The sequence below is a fragment of the Drosophila teissieri genome, chromosome 2R (assembly GCF_016746235.2).
Source record: "Drosophila teissieri strain GT53w chromosome 2R, Prin_Dtei_1.1, whole genome shotgun sequence".
NCBI lineage: Eukaryota > Metazoa > Arthropoda > Insecta > Diptera > Drosophilidae > Drosophila > Drosophila teissieri.
This window is the reverse complement of record NC_053030.1, coordinates 23,488,450-23,515,887: the sequence shown is the minus strand read 5'-3', so window position 1 is coordinate 23,515,887 and position 27,438 is coordinate 23,488,450. Positions and strand designations below refer to the sequence as shown.

General features: G+C 44.8%; 1 protein-coding gene across 2 annotated transcripts; it reads left to right on the top strand.

Annotated features, from left to right (window-relative positions):
- Window positions 1–605: 605 nt before the first annotated feature.
- Window positions 606–27,128, top strand: LOC122613549 (myosin heavy chain, non-muscle). 2 transcript variants are annotated; one of them, XM_043787765.1, is made up of 13 exons: window positions 606–713; window positions 1,497–1,769; window positions 6,303–6,518; window positions 15,558–15,714; window positions 17,978–18,099; window positions 19,796–19,819; window positions 20,806–20,898; window positions 20,952–23,691; window positions 23,789–24,093; window positions 24,181–24,711; window positions 24,774–26,069; window positions 26,130–26,293; window positions 26,833–27,128. In XM_043787765.1, the coding sequence occupies exons 2-13, from the start codon at window positions 1,638–1,640 to the stop codon at window positions 26,966–26,968; spliced, it is 5,916 nt and encodes a 1,971-aa protein (XP_043643700.1). In that variant the 5' UTR covers window positions 606–713; window positions 1,497–1,637; the 3' UTR covers window positions 26,969–27,128. The 2 variants fall into 2 exon arrangements, with proteins under 2 accessions (XP_043643700.1, XP_043643701.1); XM_043787766.1 differs by lacking the exons at window positions 606–713; window positions 1,497–1,769; window positions 6,303–6,518; ... (1 more) ...; window positions 17,978–18,099; window positions 19,796–19,819 and adding an exon at window positions 20,438–20,530.
- Window positions 27,129–27,438: the final 310 nt, after the last annotated feature.

Below are 27,438 nucleotides of genomic sequence, written 5' to 3'. Positions count from 1 at the left end.
CGGCAAAACACCAAAAAGGAAAAGGCGCTACGGTATTTCGTTAATGCAGTGCGGTCCACTAAATGAAGAATGATGTCAGATGGCAACGCTTGCAAACGTCTACGTCTACTGACTTGTCAAAAGTAGAAAAAACATGGCTTGCAACCATTCTACGTGTATCAGATTTTGGAAAGTGAATTCTACCCTTTGCTACACCGAAAATGCAAATAACATACTTTGGATTTGAATTTACTAATGATTTGGAGCTACTATTCCGATTTCTGCACAATTTAGAAGTAGCCATCCTAGTTTTTATACCGGCTATACTCGATTACAATGCGATATCAAGCATGGTTTGAAACCGCGACGATTTCGATTTTAACAGACATCATTTCAGACAGAGGGTAAATCTGATTCGAAAACACAAATTATTGAATAAATGGGATGAAAATGTTTCAGATACAATACTTTAGACCATATCGGAATGCGCTTCATCTGTAGAACCTCTATCTTTGGATGTGTGACTTCACAACTCGATAAGCACAAAGCGCTGCTGCGGCCGCGTGATGAACTAAATGGAATCGATGCATCGATAGTGCGAAGGGAATCGGAAGGCATCGATTACCATCGAACTCGAAAAGTACTCGGTCGGCAAAACGGCAAGCGGCGAAAAACAGTGAAAAAAATAAGGGGAAAGCGAAAAGACGTGCTCAGGAACTGCGGTCGAAGTCTTTGTGAGTGTGAGTGGGTGCAGCTGTCGCCAAACAAATAAAAAGCGCCTGGCTTGCGCGGAATACGGTTCCCAAAAAAATCCGAAATGTGCAAAGGCATCCAGCGGATGCAACGGCCTCGTCACCGGCGTCGGGACGCCGCCTGCTGAAACTGCAGGGCCGAATTCGGCCGAATTTGCACAAACGCTGTGCTGACGCGGGGAAATGGGAGCATAAAAACCGAAACTTGTGTGCGAAATATGCGAATTCGCGAAAACTTGGCTCCCAGTGCGATCTCTGTGTGCGTGTGTGTGAGCCGTGCAGTGTGTCGGTGTTGCAGAACGGACAAAGTGGGAAGCAAGGCGAGAGAAGACGAAGAGGAAGAAAAAGAGCCGCTTGTACCTGCTCCGAAAACTGAAGCAACCGAAATTGGAGGAGCCTCCGGCGAAAAGGTGCTCCGAAAGTGTTTGGCTGCAGTTTTCGGAGATGCAAACTGGTTAATTGCTACGTAACGCTATTTTTCCGCTAAATCACCTTTACCACCCCTCCCTCTTCTACGTTCAGCGGCGACGTTGGCTTAAGAAAATGAAAATGTGTGGCCATATTTTTTCCTCTCCGTCTGCGTCCGTCTTTCTTTCGCCTTCGCGCTCTCCCTTTTGAAACTCTCGCCGCGCGCTGTTCTCGCCGCCTCCGTTTTGTGCCGCACTTCCGAGATAAAGAACGCAAACGCGAGATAAATGCGAAATATTGTATCTGAGGAGCGAGGCAACATACTCATTGTTCTCATCGATTTGTTTTGTCCGACAGAAAAGTGCGTTGCATCCGAAAAGCGAATATCCAGTATCCAGTATCTAGCAGCCAATATCCATTATCCGAAAGCCGCTGATTACCGACAGACAAGGAATTATTAAGTGACTTAAACAGGGAGACCGCCAGATCGCCGCCAAAATGTCGGAGGAAGTAGATCGCAACGATCCGGAGCTCAAGTACCTCTCGGTGGAGCGCAACCAGTACAACGATCCGGCCACGCAGGCCGAGTGGACACAGAAGCGTCTGGTGTGGGTGCCACACGAGAACCAGGTGAGTCTGCTAGCCTGTAGTGCCTACCTGTAGAGCCTGTTCCTGCGCTGGAACCTACCTCTGCCACGGGATTTCCACCCCGGCTGACTCAGTGAGGGAGCCACGCCCGAGTCGCCGAACTACCTGAGTAATCCCTATTGATAGCCTAAAAGCAACAGGAACTGCCACAGCTGAGATAAACATATAGTACTGTTTATTTCGTGAAGTCACACTTGAATTAGGTATAATCACCTTAAAAGTATTGAGTTCATTACCAATTATGTTGTTGTGTAATAATGACAACAGTTGTTAGAAAAATTACCTAAATATAAAACATGGCCAAAATGTCAAAAAATGAATGGTTGTAGCCGAACATACTCTGTTCGACACATCGTGATATTATTTTAGCCACAGCTGTACGTGCTCTAATCAATTTGCGCAGTGTTTGTCCCCGGCTTTGGGCTCCTTATCAACCAACACCTTTCCGAGCCATCCGGCTCACTCATTGATTGGTCATGAATCACGCTCCGCCGATCCGTTTATTTTTAATTTTTAACAGGGCCAACTTCTTTGAATTTTCATTACATTCGCACCGCGGTGATAAACTTGGGTAAACATCCGTCGGCGTCGACGCTGAATCACTCATTTCTCCTGCGCTGATGCTGAATTGATCTCACCGCAGTAGTGTGCCAGATTTAACGGTTTACTTGGCCAAATCCGCGACCATTTGCTACCAATTTGCATGCAGACGCTCTCCTCCGACTCAGTGACTCACCCTCGAGGGAGAGTGGAAGCAGGAATGGCCCCAGTTCGCAGTTCCCACTAAGAGCGGGCCAAAACAAGTTTTCAACGTGGCCAGGTATTCGTGGTGTCGATTTGCTTGTGTGGGGCTCCCGACCCTCAACCACACATTTGGCCAGGCCAGCGAAGAAACGAGCTGAGATTGTGCCAACGAATCGCTGCCCTCGGAGTTTGTGCGCCCACTCTTGGCCTATAAATTCGAGCCCAGAACTTTGTTCGTTTGCGATCCAGTCTTATGATAACAAGCTGATTGTTTTGCTAATTTCGGTGTGGCTTGTTCTTCCCTTCTTCTGTTTGAAGCAATTTCTTTCAGGTGTCATTCAACTGCATTCCAACGACTTAATTTCCAGACCATAAACAACGTAAACAGATAAAATTAGCAGCCGCTCTTGTCTCCCCCGGCGGCCCGTAACTGCTGTATTTGCCAGAGATAATTCCGGACATAGAATGGTAGCACTTTTGGGTGACTTCGTATAATAAAAGAGGCACCGAAAACAAAAGCCAACAACTTCACATTTTTGTGTAATTACGCGATCACTTAAACAGACATTTACTTTACAATGGAATCTCAAAGAAGACAACGGCAGAGATAAAACCCAGAAATAAAACGAAAATAACGAAACGCTCGATTGTCATGAGTGGTCCGTCGGACGGTGGGACGGACTGTCTAAAGGCTAAAAAGTCTTTGCGGCTGACGAACGGCACATGAGACGGGCGGGAATAGTTAAGAAATTTGCATATAGCGCAACTGTTGCTCCGCTGGAATGTCCACAGATACAGATACATTTGCAGATACAGCTACAGCTACGTCTTAACGGGAACGGACCCGGCCAAAAGGGTATTCGCCAATTGTGTCAACACTCCGTTCGTTTCGCTCAGCAAGTGTTCCAGCTTTGCGAAATGTAGGGGAATTCGCTGAATAATGGCGGCGTCAGTCCACGTACGTGATATCCAAATTCAGTAATTTACTGCTGGATCCGGACACACAAGGAGCCCTTTTGTTCGTGGTTGGATTTCGTTTCATGTTGTTTGCTGACCAGCGAAGTGGCTTGTGTTTCGTCACTATGATTCATCGTAGGAAGGGCACAGAGAGGAGGTTTATTGGTAGGGACTAGGTAAATAATATGTTTTTCGGGTATTGTAAAGAAAGTATTGCATTATTTGCGATCTTGAGACCATTGAGCTTTGTTATATTGCAATGCTGTTGGCTTCTTTGTTTTCAAACGATCCTGACAATTTGTAAATTTGTTTTCCATCCAACGATGAAATTGAAAAGTCAATAATTGGGAATCGAGTGAGCATTCGTAAACATGGTGGCCAAGTGTTTACACTTCCTCCCTCATTTCTCTCTTCTCCAGCGCTAATGCTCTTCTTATCCGCTGACGTTGTTCGGGCATTCCTGCTTGCCCCACTCCCGCGACCAATCTGGAAACTTTTTATATTGTTAGCCAAATTGAAGTCGGCTTAACCTTCGTCATGCCCAGAGAATCGATTCGATTGTAACGAACGGCGATCATTAGGGGGTCTCTGCTCACCCACACATGCTGCCTTTGATACTTCCAAGCGTGTCTGTGTCTGTGCGCTGTGTGCTGCTCGTATTTATAACCAACGAAACCACTTTGGACTTTGTTTGCGGCCACTCCCACTCCGCTTCCCCGCCCCCGCCCTGTGCCTCGGTTGAGGCCGCGATGGGTTCTGGCGGAGATGCCCGCGCCGCCGCGCGAGTGTGTGTGTTTTCTTTTCGGTTACGGCAATGACAAACGTAGCCAGCTTTCGACTCTCGACCGTCCGGTTTACGGTCAACGAACCTGCGCCTCGTATCTCGTATCACGTATGTGTAATATACGCTTCTTACCCCCTCCATCTCCACTTCTATCCCCACACATGCATATGCGTTGATCGATTAAGCGAAGGAATAAAATAAAAGAGTAACAAATTGTAAGGGGCCCATCCATCGGTCGTTCTGTTTGCTCGCATCTAGATCGTGCTGGAAAGGAGGGGGCACCGGGGACTCCTATTCATTTTCTGTTCATATTTACATATTCGGTATAGTGTAAACAAAAGAAGTTGGCGAAAATCATACGCTCCCAGAGAGTAAATAATGGCCACAGATATATCTTGCACAATCCCCAGTATTCTCGTGCGTGCTGTCCGGCGGATACCTTGGCAAGTTCAAGGTTGTGGTTGGGCACCCAAAATAGTCAAAACCGAATCGGGGGCTTCCCTCTAGACTGCCCTCCTGCGCAACTTCCTTTCTTCGATGACCGCCTTCCTGATCATCACCATCACCATCGCCATCGCCGGCGCTCGCTTTGTTTCTAGGTGTTGTTTATACATTTTCTTTGGTTTCGCTCCACCGATTGCCTGGAATGCCCGAGATGCCGTTGAGCGAGAATCCGAGACTGATGACCTCATATGGCCCAGCCTCTCGCTGCTGCCTCGCTGAGTAGCTTTGGCCAATTTCCCTGGCCCGATAACTCCAATTCACCTCTTGCAGGCCATTCCGATACCGTGAGTCACGCACCAACTGGCTCAGCGGCTACAGCATTTTCCGATTCAGCGAACTTTTGGCTTCTTCTGCCACTGTCGCAAGCCGTGTGTATGGTTTGTCCAAACTGTCAAACGTTTTATGCACAAATGTTTTGCAGGCTGACAGCGGCTGCCCACAAAGCAGACAGACGCCTGGGAAATTAATTTAGAGACAGCAAAAGTACTCGAAATGTGGGCCTATGTGCAGACGACTTTACCTAATGACTAATCTGTAAACTTTTCGCTGCGCGAAAATGATTCGCCTTAGGGCCCAGTTGAGTATTCGAACGAACTCGTTACATGCTCTGAATGGTTTCATATCCGCCGCATCCGCCCGGGAATAACGACTTTCTTATGGCTGTTTATCAACAGTACCGGAAAAGCGCAAAGATAACTCAGGGCGAGGCAAGAGCACCACGACTCGCTATCCGAAACTGATCGCTGGGGCGTGTGCGTATTTAACTTAATGGACCCGCACCGGGCTGGGATGCGTTGCAGATGCTCCTGCCGTTGTTGGTATTAATGCATTTCTGGTTTGCAGCGGCGGCACTCCACTCCACCCTTTAATGACTGAGTTACGGGCTGCCCCTGATTTGATTAATGCCACTGCGCCGCGTGCAACATGCTCCCCTTTGTTGTTGTTTCACTTGACTACTAATTGAAGCTGTTATTCTGTTGGTGCAGCAGTTGGTGCTACCAAGATGTTTTCGTTCGATTCAATTTCACATTCGTAGAAGCAGACGATTCGGAGAAGACTCGGAAGTAAACCCCATTTGGTACCCTGACTTAGTTATGGCCACTGCGCTCCGCTCCGTTCCGAACGGTTCAACATCAAAACTGTGAAGCGATCCCGAAATCCGAATCCGCGCCTTGAACTTGCTAAGCACCCGGGTCGGAGGGAAGGGGCCAGACAGGCGGACAGACAGTTGCATCTGCCTCCCGTTGTTCTGGGTCGGTTCTGGTTCCGTCTGCCTGGGCCACTTGATTGGGTGCAGCTCGTTCCTATGCATCTCACTTGGCAGCGAGAGAGCGGAGGCTGAGTGGTTTTTCTTCTGGCGCTTGACTCATGCGGCGTCATTGCACTTGTTGTGTTTATCGCCTTCCCGCTGAGATGAAGAACAGAAACATACGCGCGCCCTGTTTTCGCATAACACACCCATACCAACCACACCGTAGGAAACAGAGATTGCAACCGTGAATAACTCTTTCTATTTTCTTTTACAGGGCTTCGTGGCCGCCAGTATTAAGCGGGAGCATGGCGACGAGGTCGAAGTGGAGTTGGCCGAAACCGGCAAGCGGGTGATGATCCTACGCGACGACATACAGAAGATGAATCCGCCAAAGTTCGACAAAGTCGAGGACATGGCCGAGCTGACGTGCCTGAACGAAGCCTCCGTTTTGCACAACATCAAGGACAGATACTACTCTGGCCTGATCTATGTGAGTACCCCGAGTTATAGTTCAGATTCCCTATCTTATATGTTTGTGTTGGCTGCCCCAAGTTTCCGCCGCGCCAAGTGCCAGCTGCCGGCTGCCGGCAATGTGACGATGATGATGACACTAAGTAAACAGCCCTCCCTTTCATACAATTGAATTCGCTTAACTGGAAACTTTGAAAGGCAAAACTTTATAGAGGCGTCTTGCCTCATCGCGTTTCTATTTATTTAAAAGCATCACAAATATTTGACACTCCAAAGCCCAATCACTCAATCCTTTGCTGCACTCGTCACATGCCGAATGATTTATAAACATTAACTCACTCTTGTTCGTCCTCTGTTCACCCAATCCCCGCAAAGCATATCCGCTGTTAATTGGCATGCCAAAAGCGCTTCGGTCTGAGTAGAAAGCCAGCAAAAAGTTCATTTTCGATTCGATGAGAAACGAATTTCAAGTGGCGCATTCAAATTCGACTCCATAAATTCCAGCTGCTTTGCTTTGCGACTGTTCCTCTTATGTCTCCCCTAATAAAAATCATTTAATTAGCTTCTGCAACGGCGGGCAGCAATTGATATAGATTTATCTGTTCACAGACCTTAAATAAATAACATCCATAATTTGCTGGTTAAATATATAAGGCTGAAGTTGACTGAAGTTGGTTTTCCCTCCATGACAAATAAACGATTTGCGTATGCTATCAGTCGCGAAACTAAGTTAGCTTTCGTCACCAAGCAACGTTTAGCAACATGTTGCAAGGGAATGTTGCCCAACTACTTGGCTTCAGTTCTGGTTGTACGTTGGTCTATGTCTCTTAGCCTTGATTCGCCGCCATGAGGCAGGTTCGTTGCGACTTCTTTCATTGTTATAGCAAATTATGTGCCGCTGTTTAAATATTTTATGTACTGCGCCTGCTACTTATCGCAGTCTTTCTCCCTCTCGCCTTGCAAGTTTTCATTTAATGGCCAAATGGTTGTTGCTGCCGGTTTTTGATGTGGGCGCGAACTACTTTAAATTTGTTTATATTGTTGTTGGCCAGCCATGCTTCAGCGCACTTGCCATTGTCGTTTTTGTTGCTAAACTCGAGCGCCGCTTTACCGTTTACACAACCACGCCACGCACTCATCTTGCGTCCCTTTCCCGCTCTTTACCGCTCTTGCCACGGCCTGTCCCACTTAATTCGCTTGCCAATTGTTGCTAGCTTGTTGCACGAGCAATGGGGAAGTCAGAGGGCGAGGCGGTGGCAGTGGCAGCCGGGGCTGCACTTAACGGCATAATTATTATAATTTGTTGACATTTAATTCGATTTTTAAATTTCATTTAAATTAATTCGCCTGGCAGCTGCCGGCTGACGGTAGCTCGTAGTCTAATTAATATGCGTCGGCAAGAAGAATGTATCTCGCACGGCCACACACACGCACACCCATGGCGACTTGCTCGCATATGCTAATCAAATTGTCAACACCTCAGCAACACCTCAGAAAATCGAAATACGGCACAAGTATAGACATTTTGATATGGCCGGAAAGTGTAATCTATTGACTGACCGCAGGCAGTGCAGACTTGCATATTTTATTCTTCTTTGTAATAGAAATTAAAGTTTAAATATTGGTTTCCCAATAGAATATAAATGGACGCCACAAGTTATAAATTTGTTGATGCATAGTCCATTAGGAAAAGATCTTGTTTTTGAAAAATGTCTAGTCTTGCAATTTTGCCAAACATCTCTTTCTGCTGCGCCTGATTACACATGAAATTGGGTTTGAAATATTCCACAAAACATTTGCTGCTGTCGCTGTTGTTGTTGCAATTAATTGATTTACGTCCACCGGGTGACTGGGTGCAATTGCTCACAGGCACTTTTAATATTACCCAATGTATTCCGCTTGCTTTTTGCTCGGCCGCGTTGGCAGCCGAAAGAATCGCAGCAGCAATGACAACGCAGCAGCGTCAAGGAGATGATGACGTGGGCATCGGCGTCTTGGCTGTTATGGCCGTCTCAATTCCCAGTCGGTCCTGACTATCTGTGAGAGGCGCTAATTGAAATGGCCAGCAGAATTAAACAGAATGGCTTATTAATGTGTAGTAGGCTGCTCCTTCTACCCTCTTCCGTTACTCTTAGTCATACATACCTAATTATACATAGCCAATCTAGTCATAAGCTTATACACTCATACACCCATCCTTAACATACCAATATTATCGAGAAACTTATCGACTAATCGACTCGCCACTCTGCAGAGAGCACGGCAGTCAGTCGCTGTTGAACCAAGCTAAAGGACAGATCAAAATAAAAGAGTCACGTGAAATTGTATTAGAATATTAACTTCTGTAAACGGCGGCTAAAATCTCAGAAGTGGGATTAATAATCCAAAATGGACGATAAAATCATCCTGAACGACTTTTCGCTGACAACCCTAAAAGATTGGCTACGTATTCTGGGCCAAAATACGGAGGGCACAAAAACCGAATTAATCGCGAGGCTGCAAGACATCCCAACGGCAGTTCGGGGCGATTGTCCACCGGAGCACCCCCAGAAAAACGCTCCACCAGGAAACGACATTTTTTCTTCACTGGATTTCCAGAATTGTGAAATTAACACCGATCACGTAAGTGTGAATGCAATGAACAGAAAAGAATCAACCGAAACTGGCAGTGAGAGGGAGACAAACATGTTCGAGCTACAGCAACTACGCGCAGAGCTAGCAGAAGCGAAGGCAATGCTTAACGGAACACGATCGAGCTCGCAGTTCCAAGAACAACAACAACCAGAGCAAAGCAAGGCTACAGTTAGTTCCGTTATCCAGACGGCGCAGTTTACGCAGGCTGGCACCACAAAAGAGAACACAACATTTCACTCGCCGCAGCGATCCAACGAGAGAGCGGAGAGCCAGCGTTTTCCAGTTGATGCTCTCGCTCTCGCCAAAGAGACGATAACCGATTACGATGGGAAAACTTGCGCGCGTGCCTGGATAACAGTGGTCAAAAATATCGCACGCACTTTCAACATCGATGACAACCATTTACGCATCTTACTCATCACTAAACTTAAAGGAAACGCGCAAGTCTGGTTACATGCACACCCTGCTCGATTGATCGAACCAATTGACAATTTGCTTGATCAACTGTCATTGACTTTTGGCGAGCAATCATCCAAGGCTGAGATCCGGCGAAAATTCGAGAGTCGCAAGTGGAAAACCGAGGAGAATTTCTGCAGTTATTACGACGAGAAGATGGCTCTCTCAAACGGGATAAACATCGACGACGACGAACTACTGGATCAGATGATAGAGGGCATACCGCTGCAAAATTTCCGTACCCAAGCACGGATTCAATGCTTCTCTACTCCGTCGGAGATGCTACGCGCATTTTCGAACATCCGTTTGCCAGCTCGGAGGGAGCCACCTGTACAGCCAACCGACTACAAAGATGCCATACGATGCGCAAACTGTAATTCAAGAGGACACAAAGCTGACATCTGCAAGAAGCCCAAACGTGAACCAGGTTCGTGCTACTCCTGTGGACAACTTGGACACCTGGTGGCACAATGTCCCACAAGGAAGAGCGTTTCAACTAATAATTATGTAAGATGGTTTAAAATTAATTTTTTTGAAAATGCTTATAAGCCTATAATTTCAGAATGCCTCATAGACTCTGGCAGTCCTATATCTATCATTAAAAAGTCACTTATTAACGAGACAATGAAGTTAGCCCTAGTTAATACTTGCTATTTTGGTTTAAACAACTGTATTCTCAAAACACATGGACAAACCACATGTTATGTATTGAAAGGATCAATAAAAATATATTTTCGTTTAATCATTGTTTGCGACCAGTCTATGAGGTATAATGTTATTCTCGGCAGAGATTTTTTAACTGCATGCAATTTAAATTTAGACCCCTACACCTTGGGAATGATTGCGTTGAGAAAACCCATGGAAATAAACAAAAGATCAATGTTTACTGAAAATGAAATTGTTAGTTCACAATCGTTAGAAAATGAAATTGTTAGTTCACAATCGTTAGAAAATGAAATTGTTAGTCCAAAATCGTCTAAAAATGCAATTATTAGTCCGAAATCGTTAGAAAATAAAATCGTTAATCAACAGCATAAAGAAACTGGTCCAATATCGTTAAGAGATGAAATAGATAATCAACAAAAGAATGTCAGTAAATCAAAATTATCAGAAGATGAAATTGTTAACACTTCAAAAGAAATCGTTAGTTTTAAATTGCCAAAAGATAAAAACGTTTACGAACAATTAAATCACAACTTTGATAAGGAAGTACTAAGAATATGTCATGTAACTGAAAGTGAGTTAGAATACAAAATAGGAGAAAATGTTAGCAATAGGTTACAACTAGAATTCGATAGGTTGTTTAGAAATTTTTATATAAATGCAAAAAGGCCAAATGAACCGACAGTTAGAAGTGAAATACAATTGTGTTTGAAAAACCCGAAACCGTTTAGCTGTTCTCCTAGGAGGCTTTCATACACAGAAAAAGACAAGTTACAAAAACTATTAGACGAATATTTGGAAAACGGATTTATACGACCAAGCGACTCGGAATATGCATCGCCTATTGTTTTAGTGAAAAAGAAAACTGGAGACTTACGTATGTGCGTCGACTTTAGAAAACTTAATAAAATGACAATGAAAGACAACTATCCTCTACCTCTTATAGATGACTTGTTAGATAGAATGAATGAGAAAACTGTTTTCACCAAACTCGATCTTAAAAACGGTTTTTTCCACGTGCATGTTAAAAAAGAATCAATAAAATACACCTCTTTCGTTACACCATTAGGCCAATACGAGTGGCTGCGAATGCCATTTGGCCTCAAAAACGCCCCGTCTGTGTTCCAAAGATTTGTTAACAAAATTTTTGCTGATATGATTAGAGAAAACAAAGTAGTAATATATATGGACGACATTCTATTGGCAACCGAAAATATAAACGAACACTTAGAAACGTTGAAAGAAATTTTTAAAAGATTAGTTGAAAATAAACTTGAATTAAGAATAGACAAATGTGAGTTTATGCAATCGAGTATAAAATATCTTGGGTTCATAATAAATAAAGACGGCATAATGCCCAATGACAAAGGAATCGAGGCAATAAAAAATTTCCCAATACCTAACAATGTTCATACAGTACAAAGTTTTTTGGGATTATGCTCATATTTTCGACGGTTCATAAAAGATTTTTCTAGACTAGCTAAACCATTGCATGACATTCTAAAAAAAGATAAACCGTTCAAATTTGGTAGTGAAGAAATGTCTTGTTTTAATATGTTAAAAGATAAATTAATACAATCACCGGTCTTAGCTATATACAACCACAAACACGAAACAGAATTGCATTGTGATGCAAGTTCTTCTGGATTCGGTGCTGTACTTATGCAAAAGAAGGAGGACCAGAAATGGCACCCAGTTTCATTCTTTTCAAAACGGACAACAGATATTGAATCAAAATACCACAGTTTCGAGTTAGAAACTTTAGCCATTGTTTATTCGTTACGTAGATTTAGAGTTTATCTTCATTGGAGGACATTTAAAATAGTCACCGACTGCAACTCATTAATTTTGACCCTAAGCAAAAAAGAGCTAAACCCTAGGATAGCCAGGTGGGCTTTAGAATTCCAAGGTTATGATTTTGAAATTGTGCATAGGGCAGGTAGCCGCATGCAACATGTTGACGCACTGAGTAGGTGTACAAATATTATGGTAATACAAACAAACAGTTTCGAAGATAATCTAGTTATATGTCAAGGGAAAGATACAAAATTAAAAGAAATCAGGCAATTGTTAGAAAACACAGAAAATAAATTGTATGAGATGAGAAATGGTATAGTTTACAAAAAGACAAATGAAAATAGATTGCTGTTCTACGTTCCGATAGAAATGGAAGAACAAGTGTTATACAAATATCACAACGAACTTGGACACGTAGGAAGAGACAAAATGATAGAAGCTATAATGAAGAACTATTGGTTTCCAAATTTAAAACAGAAGTGTAGCACACATATCAGCAACTGTTTAAAATGTATTTCATTCAGTCCCAAAACAGGAAAAACAGAAGGATTTCTACACAACATACCTAAGGGAAACAAACCTTTTGAAATAATCCATATTGACCATTATGGTCCAGTAGACTTGGCTAGACCGAAGAAACATATTCTAGTGATAGTAGATGCATTCACAAAGTTTGTCAGACTATACGCAACAAAAACTACGAACACAAAAGAAGTCATACAATCGTTAAACGACTACTTCAGAGCATACAGTAGGCCTAAGTGTATCATATCAGATAGAGGAGCATGTTTCACGTCTGGCGATTTTGACTCATTTTTGAAAGAATGCAATGTTAAACACATAAAAATTGCAACAGGATCACCACAGGCCAACGGTCAAGTTGAACGTATAAACCGAAGTCTTGGTCCAATGATTAGCAAGTTAATTGAACCTGATCAAGGTCTACACTGGGACTTAGTCTTAGAAAAGGTCGAATATACCCTGAACAATACACAACACCGCAGCATTAAACAGTATCCTAGCATAATGTTATTTGGGTTACAACAAAAAGGACAAATTATGGATGAGTTAAAAGAAAAAATTGAGGAAATTGGAGAAACGATTGAAGAAAGAGATTTAGAAAGTATTAGAAATAAAGGCGAGGCAAGTCAGAAAATAGCACAAGCATACAATAAAGAATATGTTGACAAAAAACGAAAACGATCAGGAGTGTTCACAAAAGGCGACTACGTCATGGTTAAAAATTTTGACTCAACAACAGGCATAGCTAAGAAGTTAATTCCAAAGCATAAAGGACCCTATGTCATAAGCAAAGTTCTCAAAAATGATCGCTTCCTTCTGGAAGATGTTGATGGATTTCAAATTTCTCGCAATCCTTACCGGGGTGTATGGAGCATACAGAATATAAAACACTGGCAAAGAAAAATTAAGAGTCTACAAAATAGAAAGTATAATTTAAGAAACTCTGTACGAAATCGAATGTATAATTTAAGAAGCAATTGTAAAACAAAGAAAACAAACAAGAAGAAAAGAAAACCAAAAAAATGTTTAAGACCGTTCAAAAGTATCTCCACTGAGAAGAATAAAATAAGAAACAGGACCCTTAGCTTTAAGAAACGTTAATTGTTATAAAATCCTACGATCGGGAGATCTAGTTGTCAGGACGGCCGAGTTGTAGTAGGCTGCTCCTTCTACCCTCTTCCGTTACTCTTAGTCATACATACCTAATTATACATAGCCAATCTAGTCATAAGCTTATACACTCATACACCCATCCTTAACATACCAATATTATCGAGAAACTTATCGACTAATCGACTCGCCACTCTGCAGAGAGCACGGCAGTCAGTCGCTGTTGAACCAAGCTAAAGGACAGATCAAAATAAAAGAGTCACGTGAAATTGTATTAGAATATTAACTTCTGTAAACGGCGGCTAAAAATGTAGGGTTGCTGTGACACTTGGCTCCTTGCTCGGATTTAAATAGCGACTGCAAATGAGGCACCACATGAGGCGTGCTCTTTGTGGCAAATAAAATATGATTCCCGCATATCAGCCAAGCAATTAGTTCGCACATATTGGCACAAATTGCAGACCCCCAGGAGCGGGTGGACTGGCAAGCAGGGGGGCAGGCTGACACCTCTGACGGTCGAGCACATAATTAACAAAAAAGGCGCTGCCGCTCGTTGGCTCATGCCTCGGTTTGCTCTGCTCTGCTTGCAACACGTCTTTTGACCGCACGCGGCCTCAAAGCTGTTACCAAAAGTGGCTTCACTAAACGACTAACATATTTGGTGGCTAACTTGAGTGGGTTCCGATGCCCATTAATGCTTAACTTCTTTCAGCTGCTCTTCAGGCTCTCATTGTTCGAATTCTTCGTATTTAAAATCCTTTCACGTTAGTCCTCCTCCCAGCACTCCCATATGCAAATAAGTATCGCAGTATTTTGAATGCCTGGCCGCCGTTTGCTGAATGTTTCATGACCATATGAGGCGTTATATCAGGGCAGGTTAAGTGATTAATGACATTTAGGGGGACGGCAGAAATATGCACCAGGACAATGACTCAAGCCGACATAGCCGATGTGCTCCAAAGACGAGTGCAGCAAAAATCGTCACGAGTCACTGCCACTTCTAAACGGTTGCCAAAAACAGAAACAGAAACAACAGAAACTGAGAAAACAATTTCTTATGCCATTTTTGGATGCCTGACACACGCACACACACACACACACACACACGAGGAAGGTAGCTGATTGGCAAGACGTGATTTTGATTGTTAATTGCGGGCCCCAAAAGTGATTCAGTGTCCCACCGCCCTCCGCATCACCCTCACCTGGGCAAAGTGTTGAAGGCATTTTCTCTACTATGATTTTTGCCTGCGGTACTTTCCATTTCGATCTGTGTAGGCTGCCCCACACTTCTCCACCTCCTCCGATTCCCCCCTTGCGCGCTGCCGTGAAGCTCGCGGCACTCGCATCTAATGTTTGGCTAGATATGTATTTAAATGGTACAACAAATAGCAAAGCCGCATACTTAGTGCCCACGCCGCGGTCTCGGTCCCAATCACAGCCGCAGTTATGTAGGCTGCCGCTCGATAGATACCACCAACGGACTCGGATTCGGATACAGATAGAGCGGCAGATACAGATACATGCGTTTGCTGCTTATGGTGCTGGCCAACTTTAAAGCACATGTCTTGTTGTCTTGGACAGCCATGCGAGCGTGTTAGAGTTTGGGCTACAATAACTAGGCCACTGAAAATCAGTTGCCGGTTACCAAAGCTGCCGTTAGCCCAAGCATCACTTTAATTAACTACAATGGACAGCACTTGTAGCTGGATAATGATCAACCTTAAGAATGGAAACACATGGAAGTAAGATTTTATCTAACTAGGTTTCAAAAAGTGTCAAACATTCATCATCAAACACCCTTCATTGATTATAAGTCTAAACGATTAGTATACCTAAAGCCAACATGAACTAACACTAAAACATTTCCCAATTTCAGACATATTCCGGTCTTTTCTGCGTTGTGGTCAACCCGTACAAGAAACTACCGATCTACACCGAAAAGATAATGGAACGGTATAAGGGCATAAAACGACACGAAGTGCCTCCGCATGTGTTTGCAATCACGGATAGTGCCTATAGAAACATGTTGGGTGGTAAGTATCTCGACCCTGCACTCACTCACTTTCCCTTTTCGATCCAGCTGCCCATTCATATGGTAGGCGGAATGCCAGCATTATCAACAGCCCTTCTTTTCTTTCTCTGGTGCGCGATTCCTGGTCGCTATCGAAGTTCCATTCTCCGAATAAGCAAGCGAAAATGTTTTTCAGACTGATTAGATAAGACGTGGAAAAGTAAACAAGGGGGGGCATTTCCATGAATTACGTTGAAGAGGGGTCCATACATGACACACTTTGCAGAAATAACTCCGAAAAGGTGCATTAGCCTTCGAGTTCATACGAATATTGTGAATCATCTGCAAATGAGCTGCTCTTCCCCGAACGACTGACTGTCGTCTAATCTGAAACTGGTTTCCTTTTTCGGCTTGCATTTTCAAATGGGATTTTTTCAAGTTTCCTTTTCACTTCTGTGCCGTTTAGTTCGGGCTTCACTGAGTTTCGATGGTTTGCATGTCCGTTCCAAGCGTAACGTCGCGCCGGGAGATGACTCACAGCAGAGACTCCAGCTCGAGGCCATATCTATAGGTTCCTCTGCATGTGTGTGTGTTCCCCTGCTTGAGATTGGTTAACTAATATTGCGTATACGTGTCATTACCATATTTGGATCTAAAACTGAGCGGAGCGGAGCCGGGCCGCTTGGACAGCAGGCAACTTTGTTTGCCCCATCATCAGCTATGTTTTTGTTGCTGCCGTGAAAATGTTTAAACAAATCGACACCTCACTCTGGCTCACCATATTTCACGCTTATTAATTTTCGGCTTATGCACATTTGCCCGATTGTATATTCGCGGTATCCATTTTTTCGTGGAGTTCGCTCTTGCTGCCACTGGGGAGTGGCATTTGCTTTGATTTATTTCGCTGGCCTTTAATAAACTCAGCCCAACCCCATCGCCTCCGACCCCAACTCCATTGCCCTGAAACACGCACCGCATTGCTGCATTCAACTCGAAGCTGATCTGGGCACAGTGGAGCTGGACAATCGTCGCAAACCTTTATCTTTTTGCAATTCTTGGGCTGTTCCCCCGACTCGAGGCAATCGCAATTCTTGCAACTCCGAAAGCTTCAATTTTCATGGCATTCCATTTCATATTTCCGACGAGTCCCGTCATGATAAAATGAACACGCCTTGACTTTGACTACATAGCTGCATGTCTACATGCACATATATACGAGTATATAGTAGCTAAAACCAGAGGGAAAGGTCCGTTACTGGGCAGATGTTTTACCTGTCCGTATTTTTTCAGTTGTTTAAATGAGGAATTTATTTTGGGCGTGAAGTCGCCATACGATTCAAAATAAAATGTTTTTACAGCTTTCGGATAGGTGGAAAAAGCCAATGTATGATCGATCGTAGCTTCGAGCCATAAAATGCATTGCCTACCAATGACACATATTTCGCAATCCCCTAAATTGCTGCGTAGTAATCTTTAAGACGCTAAATTTGTCTTCTGGGTATTACATTTATTAATGACTCAAAAACTATTGAAAAAGTCCCATAAAATGAAGTGTGGAGATATAAAGTTGGGACCATTTATGGTCAGATATAGAATGTAGTATGTGTGTACGTATGAATATGCGACTGGCTCTACCCATAATAATAAATAAGTACGGGGTCGTGATATGGAAGCTGTTTGGTTGTTTGGTTGTTTGGAGCTCCATGCCTCCAATGCCTCAAAATCTATGGCACCAGCGTAGATACATCTGACTCGCAGTCTCTCCGCCTGAATTTGTGGTTAGCTCAATGCTGGATCGAATGACGAGGCTGCCATGTGCCATGTGGCGGGGTGATCCCGGGGTGCAGTGCGAATCTAGTTCGCTGTATTCTAGATGGGATCATTGGCGCCATATCAATAGCTACAAGCAACAGCCATTTACTGCTTATGTCTGTTGTCTTTTGTATCTTTCAGATATGCAGGCTGAAATCAACTGTTTTTGTTCTTCATTTCAATTTGATCATGCATATACGAGTATGAGTTGGGTTGAGCGTTGGTGCTTGAGCGAAAATCGTTTGATTTCATTTGATGTATGTCTCATTTTTCAGCCGTCAACCATTCTGTGTTTTACTTTCTGTGCCTTTGGCTTGTTTTTTGCCCGCCTGAATTTGGGTCAACAGAAAATTCAAGCTGAGCTGGGCTTTTAACATTTTAATTACATTTTTGGCTGGTCAGCCGCATTACTCCGCATATGAAGTGTGCCACTTGCTCACCTACTCACAATTTTCCCCCCATTTTTTCTGCAGATCGCGAAGACCAATCGATTTTGTGTACTGGCGAATCGGGTGCTGGCAAAACGGAGAACACCAAGAAGGTCATCCAATTTCTTGCCTATGTGGCAGCTTCCAAGCCCAAGGGCTCTGGTGCGGTAAGTACAGAAGAGCAGAAGCGAAATGAGTTCCGAGAACCGAAGCAAATGCAAAGTTGTATACACCAGTGGGGTGGTGATATCTGCCCGAGAAATACAGTCCCATATGGGTTTTTTGACTGGAAATGCTTATTAAACTCGCATTAATTGCACGCAAGCCCGACAATTGTTATTGTTTGGTATTGTAATTAATGAGACAAACAACGTTAGCGACACATACATATGTATATGTTTGTCGTCGGCAGAGTGACTTTAATCCGCCTTCGAAACTATGACTTAGTCGTGGGTGAATATCTTATTTAAATTACCATTATCAGTCAACTTTTAGATTTATTTAGCTTACAACAGTAATTAGATCCGCTGACATTCCTATTTATATATGGGATGTAAAATCGATCACCAAGCTATTCCTCAATAACAGCCCTCAAGAATTAGAATCAAACTTCAGTCGAATTCAGAGTTTCAACTGGGGCTCCTAAACTGATGCTCCCCATATGGTGGATGGCCGAGGGTAACGCTTTAATATGTGGATGGCTGATGACTTGGCAGCTGGCTTATGTGCTTTTTGTGGTCCCGGGGAGCCGGAGCACACTTTATTAATCAAGAGGCATAGTTGCTGACAAATTTGGTCGTTTACAGCAATAAAATAAACACCATAAAAAAGATGTGAGAATTGAAATGGAAAGGCAATTGATAAATAAATTAAAATTAAATCGCGAAAATTGCGGCATTCGATAAATTTCTGGGGCCGCAATTGCTGCTCTGTACAATTTTGCTACTCTTGGGATTGCCATATCCACGACTGTGGGGAAAAGCAAACAGTTTTTGTGTTTTTCGGACTTGCACAATCCTTTCGAGTGCAAACAAGCTGTTCTTGAGCTCCAAACACACTTTTTATTATGTTTTATGTGTTTGCTGCCATATATGAGCCTGATGCTAAGGCTGCGGCCGAATCGAGATTACTTTGCTGCTGTGGACGTGATAAGCTGCAAATATACTTAAAAAGCTTCATAATACATTAAACCAATCTAGAAGTATTTTTTTTACACCTTTTGTTTCATACCTTGTTTTGAGAAACATTTTTCTATCTGGCAGTATCTCTGATTCCAACTTCCATAAATAGAAGCTGACGATAAATAACACATCACTGACTGCAGTGAATCATCGCAAGTTACTGTAGAACTGAATTGAACCCAAGCAATTTTCGTTAGTTTGATTAGAAATTGTGTGTTTTAGTGGTGCTCTTTATCAGGCCAAGATAAGAGGAGCGATAAGAAGAACCGAAAACAAACATTGATATAACTTTGCATTTGTTTAAAAAATGATATCGTTTTTGTCTTTCATGAAGTTTAGTTTTATCGAATATTTTTGCTTGATGCTGAGGATAAGGCGAACTTTAAATTGATTTACTTCTGATATAATTATTATTTATAATTGATCTTATTTATTTTCATGTCCTACACACAAACACTCCACTATGCCACACAACACACCTATAAATACACGCACACTCACCCTGTACATTGGACTTTGGTTGTTGTCTTCACTCTCAACTCTGCTCAATATGCTATAAATATGTTTATAAATTTGTAAATACAATTTGTATAAAATGCTGCCAAATATCGCAATCAATCCAAATATCCAACAACCAAATCAAACCTCAACACCTCCAACCAATTGACACCAACTCCGACAGGTGCCGCATCCCGCCGTGCTCATTGTAAGTATTCGAGGACTGACAATCCTGAAACGTTATCCCACTTTGTGTTTCAAAATTAACTCGAATTATTTAACTCCATAACTGTTTAATTTAACTTATTCATCACCCTGTGTCTATTTCCGATCCCAACATCCTTGGTTTCCAAACGTTATTTTGCTTTCGTAATCCTTAAAATGTGGCCGAAATATTATTATTAACCCTCTCCGAATGAACTCTCCCAACTCTGTTTTGGTTCCCTTGTTGCCGTCCCATCCAAGCCAACACTCATCTACTCAATCTCATCTCTCTGCTCTGCTCTGATCTGATCTGCTCTGCTCTGCTCTGCTCCCTCATTGTACTACATTGCCAACGAAATTTTAGAGTAGTCATCAAGAGACATTTGCGGTAAAGTATGCTTGACGTCCAAAATTCCCTTTAATTATAATTTTGTAGTAGATTACGTGCCGTACGCTGTATATATCGATTTATTTGTACCTGTTTATTTCGGTATCTAAATATGATTTCAAGATCAAAGCGCGTAAACGACGCAAGTCGTCAGGAAATCCCTGAATATCCCCCATACCCCATAATCCCATTCCTACCTAATTGCAGAACTTCTCGGTCAACACAAACAAGTACATAAGGGTCAAGATTATGGCCCAAAGTCAGAATCAGTCGATCGAGGTAGTCAATGGAATGAAGATGGTGGAAGTTAATTCCGACTGTCCAGAGGTAAACCGGGTGATGCCATGGCGCCGGCATTGATCGTGAGAAGCTGTAGGAGATCGTCCAGTGTTTATTGTCCTTCGTTAAGCTTGGCTTTGCCTCCTTCCTGCATGTTGTAGTAGACTAACCATATCTAGTGTTGTAGATACTTTCTGTTGCTTGTGATGTTACTGTACTTGTGTTAAGACGGCTTTTGTACATATATGTGGCTAACCCCTAACCCTGAGTACCGTCAAACGTATAAACCTAATATAAATATCATCTTGTTTATCTCTAAACAGGGCGAGCTGGAGCAACAGCTGCTGCAGGCAAATCCCATTCTGGAGGCCTTTGGCAACGCCAAGACCGTCAAAAACGACAACTCTTCGCGTTTTGTAAGTTGTATCTTCCTTCGTTGTACGAACAGAATGACAATGTCCGTTTGCAGGGTAAATTCATTCGGATCAATTTCGATGCCTCGGGATTCATCTCGGGAGCCAACATCGAAACATATCTGCTGGAGAAGTCGCGTGCCATTCGTCAAGCAAAGGACGAACGAACATTCCATATATTCTACCAGTTGCTGGCGGGGGCCACGCCGGAGCAGCGCGAGAAGTTCATACTGGATGACGTCAAGTCGTATGCATTCCTTTCCAATGGCAGCCTGCCTGTGCCCGGCGTGGACGACTACGCCGAGTTTCAGGCAACGGTCAAGTCCATGAACATCATGGGCATGACATCAGAGGATTTCAACTCGATCTTCCGCATCGTGAGCGCCGTCCTACTGTTCGGCAGCATGAAATTCCGTCAGGAGCGCAACAACGACCAGGCCACTCTACCGGACAACACGGTTGCCCAGAAGATTGCCCATCTGCTCGGACTTAGTGTGACAGACATGACCCGGGCTTTCCTGACGCCGCGCATTAAAGTGGGTCGTGACTTTGTTACGAAGGCCCAGACAAAGGAGCAGGTGGAGTTTGCCGTGGAGGCGATCGCTAAGGCGTGTTACGAGCGCATGTTCAAGTGGCTTGTGAACCGCATTAACCGTTCTCTAGACCGCACCAAGCGCCAAGGAGCCTCCTTCATTGGCATTCTCGACATGGCGGGCTTCGAAATCTTTGAGCTCAACTCCTTTGAGCAGCTGTGTATTAACTACACCAACGAGAAACTGCAGCAGCTCTTTAACCACACCATGTTCATCCTGGAGCAGGAAGAGTACCAGCGTGAGGGTATTGAGTGGAAGTTCATCGACTTCGGGTTGGACCTGCAGCCTACCATCGACCTGATCGATAAGCCCGGCGGCATCATGGCACTGCTGGATGAAGAGTGCTGGTTCCCCAAAGCCACTGACAAGACGTTTGTCGATAAACTCGTGTCGGCCCATTCTATGCACCCGAAGTTCATGAAGACCGACTTCCGAGGAGTCGCAGACTTCGCAATCGTGCATTACGCCGGGCGCGTTGACTACTCGGCGGCCAAGTGGCTGATGAAGAACATGGACCCATTGAACGAGAACATCGTGTCGCTGCTGCAGGGCTCCCAGGATCCGTTTGTGGTGAACATCTGGAAGGATGCTGAGATCGTTGGCATGGCACAGCAGGCCCTGACTGATACTCAGTTCGGGGCCCGCACCCGCAAGGGCATGTTCCGCACCGTGTCCCATCTGTACAAGGAGCAGCTGGCTAAGTTGATGGACACTCTGCGCAACACGAACCCGAACTTTGTGCGCTGTATCATACCGAACCACGAGAAGCGCGCCGGCAAGATCGATGCTCCCTTGGTGCTAGACCAGTTGCGGTGCAACGGTGTGCTCGAGGGCATTCGTATCTGCCGTCAGGGCTTCCCAAATCGCATTCCCTTCCAGGAGTTCCGCCAACGCTACGAACTCCTTACGCCCAACGTGATTCCCAAAGGATTCATGGACGGCAAGAAGGCCTGCGAGAAGATGATTCAGGCGCTGGAGCTGGACTCGAACTTGTATCGAGTGGGCCAGTCGAAGATCTTCTTCCGCGCTGGTGTCCTCGCTCACCTGGAGGAGGAGCGTGATTTCAAGATCTCCGACCTAATCGTTAACTTCCAGGCCTTCTGTCGTGGCTTCCTTGCGCGTCGCAACTACCAGAAGCGCTTGCAGCAACTTAACGCTATTCGCATCATCCAGCGGAATTGTGCCGCCTACCTTAAGCTTCGGAACTGGCAGTGGTGGCGTCTGTATACAAAGGTCAAGCCCCTGTTGGAGGTTACCAAGCAGGAGGAGAAGCTTGTCCAGAAGGAGGATGAGCTGAAGCAGGTACGCGAAAAGCTTGACACACTGGCCAAGAACACGCAGGAGTACGAGCGCAAGTACCAGCAGGCTTTGGTTGAGAAGACCACTCTAGCTGAGCAGCTTCAAGCCGAGATCGAGCTTTGCGCCGAGGCCGAGGAGTCGCGTTCTCGACTAATGGCGCGCAAACAAGAACTGGAGGACATGATGCAAGAGCTTGAGACGCGCATCGAGGAAGAGGAGGAACGAGTCCTAGCGCTGGGAGGCGAAAAAAAGAAGCTTGAGCTTAATATTCAAGATCTGGAAGAGCAACTTGAAGAAGAAGAGGCCGCCCGCCAAAAACTGCAATTGGAGAAAGTACAGCTCGACGCTAAAATTAAAAAGCACGAGGAAGACCTTGCCTTGACTGACGACCAGAACCAGAAGCTTCTAAAGGAGAAGAAGCTATTGGAAGAGCGTGCTAACGATCTGTCCCAGACACTGGCTGAGGAGGAGGAAAAGGCTAAACACCTGGCCAAGCTGAAAGCCAAGCACGAAGCCACAATCACTGAGCTCGAGGAACGTTTGCACAAGGATCAGCAGCAGCGACAGGAGTCTGATCGGTCCAAGCGGAAGATCGAGACCGAAGTTGCTGATCTTAAGGAACAGCTCAACGAACGTCGCGTCCAAGTAGAGGAAATGCAGGCTCAACTGGCCAAGCGCGAGGAAGAGCTTACCCAGACTCTGTTGCGCATCGACGAGGAATCGGCCACGAAGGCCACCGCACAGAAGGCTCAGCGCGAGCTGGAGTCGCAGCTGGCCGAGATCCAAGAGGATCTAGAGGCCGAAAAGGCGGCCCGTGCAAAGGCGGAAAAGGTTAGACGCGACCTTAGCGAGGAACTAGAGGCGCTTAAGAATGAGTTGCTGGACTCTCTGGACACCACAGCCGGTAAGACTAAGCATTTTTATTTTAATAACGTTTTCTCATAAATCCGCATCTTTGGAACTAAATAACCTATTTATTTATTTTCCTGTTGAACAAACAGCTCAGCAAGAGTTGCGATCTAAACGCGAGCAGGAGTTGGCTACGCTGAAAAAGTCGCTCGAAGAAGAGACAGTAAACCACGAAGGGGTTTTGGCCGACATGCGACACAAACACTCGCAGGAGCTCAACGGCATCAACGACCAGCTTGAGAACCTGCGCAAAGCCAAAACAGTCCTTGAAAAGGCCAAGGGCACCTTGGAGGCGGAGAACGCTGACTTGGCCACTGAACTGCGCAGCGTAAACAGCTCCCGGCAAGAGAACGACCGCCGGCGCAAGCAGGCAGAGTCGCAGATTGCTGAGTTGCAGGTAAATGATCAAGAAAAAAATAGGCGGCTCATCGCACATGCTATTTCCATTACAAACAACTAATATGTTTTCCTATGTTTTGCACAGGTAAAACTGGCTGAGATTGAACGCGCCCGCTCGGAACTGCAGGAGAAGTGCACAAAACTGCAGCAGGAAGCTGAGAACATAACCAACCAGCTGGAGGAAGCCGAACTAAAGGCCTCGGCCGCCGTCAAGTCTGCAAGCAACATGGAATCACAGCTTACTGAAGCTCAGCAGCTGTTGGAGGAGGAAACGCGCCAAAAGCTGGGTCTCAGCTCCAAGCTGCGTCAGATCGAGTCGGAGAAGGAGGCTCTACAAGAACAGCTGGAGGAGGATGATGAAGCCAAGCGTAATTACGAACGTAAACTGGCTGAAGTCACCGCCCAAATGCAAGAAATTAAAAAGAAGGCCGAGGAAGATGCGGATCTGGCGAAGGAGCTGGAAGAGGGAAAGAAGCGACTCAATAAGGATATCGAAGCATTGGAACGGCAGGTTAAGGAACTAATTGCCCAGAACGATCGCCTCGACAAGAGCAAAAAAAAGATTCAGTCGGAGCTTGAAGATGCCACCATTGAGCTGGAAGCGCAACGTACGAAGGTGAGTTTGTGAATGACTTTAATAAAATAGTTGTAATACAACAAATACTTGTCCTTGGTCAGGTGCTCGAATTGGAGAAGAAGCAGAAGAACTTCGACAAGATTCTTGCCGAGGAGAAAGCCATATCAGAACAGATCGCCCAAGAGCGTGACACTGCAGAACGAGAAGCCCGCGAAAAAGAGACCAAGGTGCTGTCGGTTTCCCGCGAGCTAGACGAAGCTTTTGACAAAATTGAAGACCTTGAGAACAAGCGAAAGACCCTGCAAAATGAACTCGATGACTTGGCCAACACACAGGGCACTGCCGATAAAAACGTCCACGAACTGGAGAAGGCGAAGCGGGCGCTAGAGTCTCAGCTGGCTGAACTGAAAGCACAAAATGAGGAACTTGAGGACGACCTACAGCTGACCGAAGACGCAAAATTGCGTCTGGAGGTGAACATGCAGGCCCTACGTTCCCAGTTCGAACGCGACCTGCTGGCTAAGGAGGAGGGCGCCGAGGAGAAACGACGCGGACTTGTCAAGCAACTGCGGGATCTTGAGACCGAACTGGACGAGGAGCGTAAACAGCGCACGGCTGCTGTGGCGTCAAAGAAGAAACTGGAGGGCGACCTGAAAGAGATCGAAACCACCATGGAGATGCATAACAAGGTGAAGGAGGATGCGTTGAAGCACGCGAAGAAGCTGCAAGCACAAGTCAAGGACGCGCTGCGCGACGCCGAGGAGGCAAAGGCCGCCAAGGAGGAGCTACAGGCGCTGAGCAAGGAGGCCGAGCGCAAGGTCAAGGCCCTGGAGGCAGAAGTATTACAGCTGACTGAGGATCTGGCCAGCTCAGAGCGGGCGCGACGTGCTGCCGAAACGGAGCGCGACGAATTGGCCGAAGAAATTGCCAATAATGCCAACAAGGGCTCCTTAATGATCGACGAGAAGCGCCGATTGGAGGCCCGCATAGCCACTCTTGAGGAGGAGTTGGAGGAGGAACAGTCGAACTCAGAGGTGCTGCTGGATCGCAGTCGCAAGGCGCAGCTGCAAATTGAGCAGCTGACAACTGAGTTGGCGAACGAAAAGTCCAATTCTCAGAAGAACGAAAACGGGCGCGCTCTGCTCGAACGCCAGAACAAGGAGCTGAAGGCTAAGCTTGCCGAAATCGAGACAGCACAGCGGACTAAAGTAAAGGCGACAATCGCCACGCTTGAGGCCAAGATCGCCAACCTCGAAGAGCAGCTGGAGAACGAGGGCAAGGAGAGGCTGTTGCAGCAAAAGGCCAATCGCAAGATGGATAAGAAGATTAAGGAGCTTACGATGAACATCGAGGATGAGCGGAGACATGTCGACCAGCACAAGGAGCAAATGGATAAGGTGAGTAATAGAGTGGTTTATTTATACGAAGTCTTACTTAACGAGTACTTGATTTTACAGCTGAATAGCCGCATTAAACTGCTCAAGCGCAACTTGGACGAGACCGAAGAGGAATTGCAGAAGGAGAAGACGCAGAAGCGCAAGTACCAGCGTGAGTGCGAGGACATGATTGAATCGCAGGAAGCCATGAATCGTGAGATTAACTCACTCAAAACGAAACTACGGTAAGTCTTGCACTGTGCCGACTTATTTCTTCTATGATCAAGACTGGGGTTCCGTAGGTGTCTCTTGGAGATGCATTTTTGATTATTGTTTGAAATTTATCTTTGGTTCAAGCTCCATACAAGTGGCCGAGACTGAAAAGGCCAAGGCATATTCGCCGAAAAAGGATGCCGCACTCATTATGAATTGTGAGGGTCTGCATTAGGTTTCGTTTCGCTTCGATTCGCTTCGTTTCCTTCTCGTAGGCTGTAAGTGCTGCTGTTCGCCCTGATCCTTAGAACCAGTGAATGTCAACCGAACCCAGCAACCAAAACATCGTCTTCTCTTTGCATGTTAGGAACAGAACTCACGACAAGACCAAACATACAAATTTATGCAGTACTCCAAACTTCCTCAAAAAGAGTTCTTAGTCGTGAACCCTCCAACGTACCCCTGTTTTGACTTGTGTATCTGTTGCCCCTGCACTGCACGTTCACACAAAAGCGCACAAACCATCCTGATCAGAAATACTAATCATATATCATGCTCTATCCCTTCCTAGACGCACCGGCGGCATGGGTCTCAGCTCCAGCCGGCTCACGGGTACACCTTCATCAAAGCGCGCAGGAGGAGGCGGCGGCGGCGACGACTCATCGGTGCAGGATGAATCATTAGATGGAGAGGATTCTGGCAATTGACGCGTTAATTATTAGATGAAGAAAAAGTTGAAGCGCAGGAAGAAGGTGATGAGGAAGAGCAAAATAAACGATTATATTTAATGTTTCTTTTATATAATTTCTCTGTTATTTTTTATATAAACTATTATACATACTTAAATTAAAACGTAAACAAAGAAAACCAACATTTTTATAACGACAACACTTAAACAAAATGAAAATGTTGTAAAACACAAACACTCAAGAATTTTCGCATCCCTCGAATGGCTGCGTGTTTAAGCAGTCAATGAAATCAAATAAAATAATACAACACAAAACTCAACCAAGAAACGTATTAACTCTCAGCTCCAGAAACCCGCAAACACCAATAAAGAGAGACTAAATCAACAGAAAACTGATTTCTACATTTTTTCTACCGTAATATAAACCCATAGAATTACTCAATGCAATGTAATTTATGCATTTAACAACTAAAACGGTTTTCAAACAGA